General features: G+C 37.7%; 1 protein-coding gene across 1 annotated transcript; it reads right to left on the reverse strand.

Annotated features, from left to right (window-relative positions):
• Positions 1–776: 776 nt before the first annotated feature.
• Positions 777–3,567, reverse strand: LOC149223323 (putative N-acetyltransferase HLS1). Its single transcript, XM_089383267.1, has 3 exons — positions 2,613–3,567; positions 2,057–2,226; positions 777–1,750 (listed from the first exon to the last, which is right to left on the reverse strand). The coding sequence occupies exons 1-3, from the start codon at positions 2,805–2,807 to the stop codon at positions 907–909; spliced, it is 1,209 nt and encodes a 402-aa protein (XP_089239393.1). The 5' UTR covers positions 2,808–3,567; the 3' UTR covers positions 777–906.
• Between the last annotated feature and the right edge of the window lie 2,786 nt (positions 3,568–6,353).

Consider the following 6,353-nt stretch of genomic DNA (forward strand, 5'->3'; position numbering starts at 1 on the left):
GCCCTATCAGCGTTGGATATAGATATAATTATTTTATTTTAGGGTCATAATTAAAATTAACAATTAAATAAACTATATTGCAATGAAATAAACTGCTTGAGTTTACAATGTGTGATATAATTAATTTTAATAAATAAAGTTGAAATATGATGAAAAGTGTTGAAAATAAGAGTTATTTTTTGAGAGACTTAAAGCTCAGTGGACAAAGTGTAATATAATTCATTTTAATAAATAAGTGTAATATAATTAATTTTAATAAATAAGGTTGAAATATGAGAGAAAGCTTTGAATATAAGAGTTACGTTTAAGAGAATTAAACTCTTTCAAAGTATCTTAAAGAAGTTCAATGTCAACATATCCTAGTAATAATATTTAGATACACAATTTTCCATCTAATGTTGAAGCTAACCGACAATATACCCAATTTCAACTTATCGCGAAAAAAAATTAATAGTCATATTTATTTTTTCATCATGTCTACTTTGCAACTATTGAGTTTAACCCGTACGATTAAATTTCGAAACGAAACTGCCATCGCCAAATCTTGGCCGTTTTGCACTCTTATTACCGCCGGTTTATTTCGCAAAAAATGTTTTGGACTGTTATTACCGCCGGTTTATTTCGCAAAAAATAAAACATAAATTTTGATAGAGAAAAAAAAATGTATAAAATTGGAACTGGGTTTAAAATTTAAATTACGGGAAATTTAAATGATCGTTAGAGAGTTGGGAAAAAAATAAAACATAAATTTTAATAGAGAGAAAATAAAAAATGTGTAAAATTAAAACTTGGTTTAATTACGGGAAATTTAAATGATCGTTAGACAGTTACAACGACGGACACCCTCTTCTTCCTCCTGCTCGATGACAGGGAAGAAGAAGAGCGCGAGCGCGAGCGCTTTCTTGATCAGAAATCTCTGGGATCAACAAAAAGAGTAAGCCCCGGGGCCGATTTAGTCCATTCGCCATCGCCAGCGTTGTGATCTGTGAGCTTCTTTATGCACCACAAGTCTTCAGGGCAGGAGAAGCAGGCCCAGTGAGGAATGCTAGACCTCAGAGGGTCACAACTGCCCACTTCCGTGGCAACCAGTCTGCATCCTTTCTCACTGGCCAAATTGTGTGCAAACTGGCAGAGGTCCTTCATTAGCTTATGCGCTTTGGGTCCCTCTGCGTGCAGTCCATAGAGAAAATGCAGGCCAAAGGGATGAAATACGTCTGGAATTGAGGGGATCTTGAGCCAAGGAAAAGCTCTGTCCAAGAAGCGAGTTGTGGCAGCGTACATGTATTTAATTATTGATATTCCCTTCACTTCCAGCTTGAACACATCGCTACTGTTCCAGACGCTTAGAGCAGCCCAAGAACCAGGGAGTACAGACCTTCCTCCGTCTTTGGGCCATTCTTCCCCTTGAGGAAAGGCGACCCAAGTGCCCAGGGACAGACGGTTTTTTAGGATGACATCGATATCTTGGGGAAAGAATTCTCTGGTTCCCAGATAGGTTCTATACAGAGCCTCTGCTTGAGCTACGTCCAGCTTCTGGATTTTGACACCGGAACGAATGCGCTTGGAGTGCGCATGAACCGGTTGAACCAGTATGGCCGGTGTTCGAAACTTAATATAATTGCATTTCTCACAGAAAAGCTTTATGCACGGCTCGTTGTCTTTCTCAGTGGCCATATAAGCATACTCGGCTCCATTCTCCTTGAACCAACGTTCGAGTCTCACTACTAGCTTCAGACCAATTCCCATCCGTCTGCACAATTCAAGAACCAAAGAAAATCCATTAAAGATCGTCCTCAAAACCCAAAGATAAGAAAAATCCATTAAAGATCGTCGCAAATCCCAAAGATAAGAAAAATCCATTAAAGATCGTCTCCAAAACCCAAAGATAAGAAAAAACGATTAAAGATCGTCTGCAAAACTCAAAGAAAAGACACGAAAGATCGTCTCCCAGCAAGAAAAGTTAAAGAAAAGCATCTGTTGCCGGAAGAATTAAAGAAAATCATCTGTCGCCAGAAGAATTAAAGAAGAGCATCTGTTGCACAGCTCTAATCCATACCTGTGGCTCGGTGATACGCGGAGGCCAAGAATGTAAGCCATCCTGGTGTAAACTGGAACTGGACTGGCAACATTATTGCCCTCCAAAGATTTGTTATTCCCGCATGCAACTGTCTTGATGCAACCTCGGATGAGCCCCACGATTTCTCTTTCAGGTCCGAACTCAGCAACCTGCCACCATTAAGAACGCACAGAAACAAGCAAAGCCGTTAATCAGTGCAGAAAGTTTGAAACCGCTACCGCTCGTTTTTCCGTTTTAGAAATGCTATTTTTCTATATACACATGTTGGATGTCTGTCCACTGTCAAAGACCCGCCAGCTAGAACAAAAATCAGAGTCTAGTAGCCCAATCATCGAAATATAGGCCAACCTGAATATGTTACAGCAAGCAAGCAGTTGATAAATTGGGCAAGAGGACAAAGAAACGTTGCAGGAAATGGCATCAGCATTACAAGGCCCGCATAATAGCCTTTCCGTTAAAGCAAAGTTGATCCAGGCAAGCAAATGAAAAAGAATGCAACTCTGGGAACATAATATCCAGACAAAAGATAACGTACCAACATCGCATAAGCTGGGCAGTGACGGACCCTACAGATCGGGTCGCCCATGAGGTCTGTAAATAGCGAGACTTTCCCACTCGGCCCTACCTCGCACCTCCTCTCCAGCCTTTCCACTTGCTCAACATCCCTCAGCCCATCAAATTCTCTTACATTCACGCCGTAACTTTCACGAACCAGCGCCATTTTCTTCATCACAACCCAAACAAATCCGGCCCGAGATCGAATCCCAGAGCAACCAAATATAAACAAAGACTCAAAGTCTCAAACAACAAACAAAACCCTCTCTCTCACTCTTTCTATATTTCTTTCTCCCCCTCACTACCGCCAATGTCGACGCGCCATGCCACTGAGTTGAACACGTATTTATAGTTCAATTTGCATCAGTGATTTGATAAGAGCCTGGGAGTAAAGACTTGGTTTCTGAAGGTGCAAACAAGTACAGTGGCTCCAACTTTATTTCTCCCGTGTCTCCTGCAGTACCTGGCTGGCTGGCTGGCCACTCATTTTTAATTTATAATATTATTTTCATCTTTTTGCTCTGTTGCAGTCCTAGTCCTTGGTCCCCATCCTCGCCTGCGATTCACTCCCCTTCCGCCTCCAACCTCCCGCCTCGGCCTCCTCTTACTCACGTGTGAACGGCTCGCGGAGTTTATCACGCCTCCTTAAAGCAGTCGATTAATTTAAACTGTAAATCCGTAATGCAAAAGGCGTCCATCCACGGTCCAACTATTCCAAACGGATCACCAGTCTGGGTGGAGCTGAGCTGCCTTTCTTTATCTATCTGTCTCTCTGTGATCTATCTAGGGACGTGCCGTCAATCCATCATTGTACTGCCTCGCCCATGAACGCAGCACCTTCAAAACGCTCACACTTATAATTATAACGAGCTGAAGAGTGGCGGCTATGGCTGCGCAGTCCTGGAGTGGCTGTCTGTGTTGTGTTTATCGTCCATCTCGCTTTTGCTTTTGCTCCAAATATTCTAATTAAATTAGTCATAATAATAGAGGCGTGCTAGTTGGTAATAATACTCACTGGTGGCCAATTAGCAGATAGTTAATTACGTTTAGCGGGGCGTGCATGATTTAGTGACCATGATGATGGTGATGGCTGCTATGTCCATCCTTAGACGTTATGGAGAACATCCGCCGGCCATGCTAAATAGAACAAAATCACCCCACCCCCACCAACGGCACATTCTTTACTTCACTAGCGACCTGGGGTTTAGGGTTTTGCCCAATGTTTATTTTCATGTTATATACTCATAGTTCCGTAGTTAACCCCATGGTCCCATGGGGAAGGCATTCACTCGTATGAGATTGGTATTGATTGCTCTGCCCACTGGGGAGAAGAATTTCAACGATTGACATGACAAAACCCCTCAAGCCATCTCTCCCCGCTAAGAGGAACGAAGTCCACGTCAGGCGAACAATCATGGCAAATGCAATAATCCAAGTGTCACCTTTCAAATTTATTTCCTTATCAAGTAGGGGCTAACTCTACAAGTGTATTTTTTAATGTGGGATTCATAAAATATTATGTTTTCACTTATTTCGATATATATATATATATATTTTCATAAACTATATGCAATAATCCAAGTGTCAATTTTCAAATTTATTTCCCTATCAAGTAGGGGCTCACTATATAAGTGAATATTTTTCATGTGGGACTAATAAAATACTATGTTTTCATTCACTTCGACGGTGTATACATATTTCCATAAACTATATAATGCTATAATCCATGTGTCAATTTTCAAATTTATTTCCCTATCAAGTAGGGGCTCACTCTATAAGTGAATATTTTTCATGTGGCATTGATAAAATACTCTGTTTTCACTCACTTTGGTGTATACATATTTCCATAAACTATATAATGCTATAATCCATGTGTCAATCTTCAAATTTATTTCCCTATCAAGTAGGGGCTCACTCTATAAGTGAATATTTTTCATGTGGGATTGATAAAATACTATTATGTTTCCACTCACTTTGGTGTATACATATTCCCATAAACTATATAATGCAATAATCCAAGTGCCAATTTTCAAATCTATTTCCCTATCAAGTAGGGGCTCACTACATAAGTGAATATTTTTCATGTGGGATTGATAAAATACTATGTTTTCACTCACTTTGAGGGTGCACACATATTTCCATAAACTATATAATGCGATAATCCATGTGTCAATTTTCAAATTTATTTCCCTATCAAGTAGGAGCTCACTACATAAGCGAATATTTTTCATGTGGGATTGATAAAAGACTATGTTTTCACTCACTTCGGTGTATACATATTCCCATAAACTATATAATGAAATAAGTGTATACATATTCCCATAAACTATATAATGAAATAATCCGAGTGTCAATTTTCAAAAAAAATTTCCCTATCAAGTAGGGGGCTCACTACATAGGTGAATATTTTTCATGTGGGATTGATAAAATACTGTGTTTTTACTCGCTTCTAGAGTGTATACATACTCTTATAAACTATATAATGCAATAATCCAAGTGTTATTTTTCAAATTTATTTCCCTATCAAGTAGGGGCTCACTACATAGGCGAATATTTTTCATGTCGGATTGATAAAATACTATGTTTTCACTCATTTTTAGGGTGTATATATATTCCTATAAATTATATAATGTTTAAATATGTTATGTTTTTAAAGGTTTTTGGTCTAAAATTTTTTGGCCAAATCTTAATTTTGGTTGATTAAAATAGATTTTTGACTACATATATAGATTTGGTATCTTGAAAAATCTATTGCACACTCGGATTGTGGAGATTTTACAACTCAAACTTGTGGTTCCAAGAAATCCGTACTAGATTCTCGATAAAATAGATTGGAAACTATGCCCAAAAACCCTCCAAAACCTAGCAAATGCAATAATCCAAGTGCCATCTTTCAAATTTCTTCCCTTATCAAGTAGGAAATATGCCCAAAAACCCTCCAAAACCTAGCAAATGCAATATTCCAAGTGACATCTTTCAAATTTCTTCCCTTATCAAGTAGGGGCTCACTACAGAGGTCAATATTCTTCATGGGGGATTGATATAATACTATGCTTTCACTCATTTCTAGGGTGTATACATATTTCCATAAACTACATTATATAGTTTGGTGTTGTCTAAACATGTTATGTTTTGAAGATTTTGGTTGGAATTTTGTGAAATATTTTTTGGCCAAATCTTAATTTTTGTTGTTTAAAATAGGTTTTTGACTACATATATAGATTTAGCACCTTGAAAAACCTATTTTACAACTCAAATTTCTGCTTCCAAGAAATCCCTACCAGATTATGGACAAATTAGACTAAAAAATATGCCCCAAAACCCTTCAAAACATAGCAAATGCAACAATCTAAGTGACATCTTTCAAATTTCTTTCCCTATGAAGTAGGGATCTCACTATAGAGGTGAATACTTTTCATGCAAGATTGATAGAATATTATGTTTTCACTCATTTCTAAGGTGTATACATATTTCCATAAACTACATTATATAGTTTGACATTGTCTAAACATATTATGTTTTGAAGTTTTTTGTCAAAATCCTGTGAATTTTTTTTACCAAATGTTAAATTTCATTGTTTAAAATAAGTTTTTGACTGCGTATATAGATTCAGTGTCTTGAAAAACTTTAGCAAAATTCAGAACCTTGAAAAACTTTAGCAACTCGATTCCAAAAAAATCTAGACTAAAAACTAATTACACTGAAAATGTACTCAAATACC

Source organism: Pinus tabuliformis, chromosome Q (genome assembly GCF_031772625.1).
Source record: "Pinus tabuliformis cultivar Carrire ecotype Pingquan chromosome Q, CPIR1, whole genome shotgun sequence".
Lineage (NCBI taxonomy): Eukaryota > Viridiplantae > Streptophyta > Pinopsida > Pinales > Pinaceae > Pinus > Pinus tabuliformis.

Coding starts and splice junctions, on each gene's coding strand:
- LOC149223323 (XM_089383267.1), bottom strand. CDS start 2,807: ATGAAGAAAATGGCGCTGGTTCGTGAAAGTTACGGCGTGAATGTAAGA. Junction 2,227..2,612: donor GCCCAGCTTATGCGATGTTG/GTACGTTATCTT, acceptor TAATGGTGGCAG/GTTGCTGAGTTCGGACCTGA. Junction 1,751..2,056: donor CGCGTATCACCGAGCCACAG/GTATGGATTAGA, acceptor TGAATTGTGCAG/ACGGATGGGAATTGGTCTGA.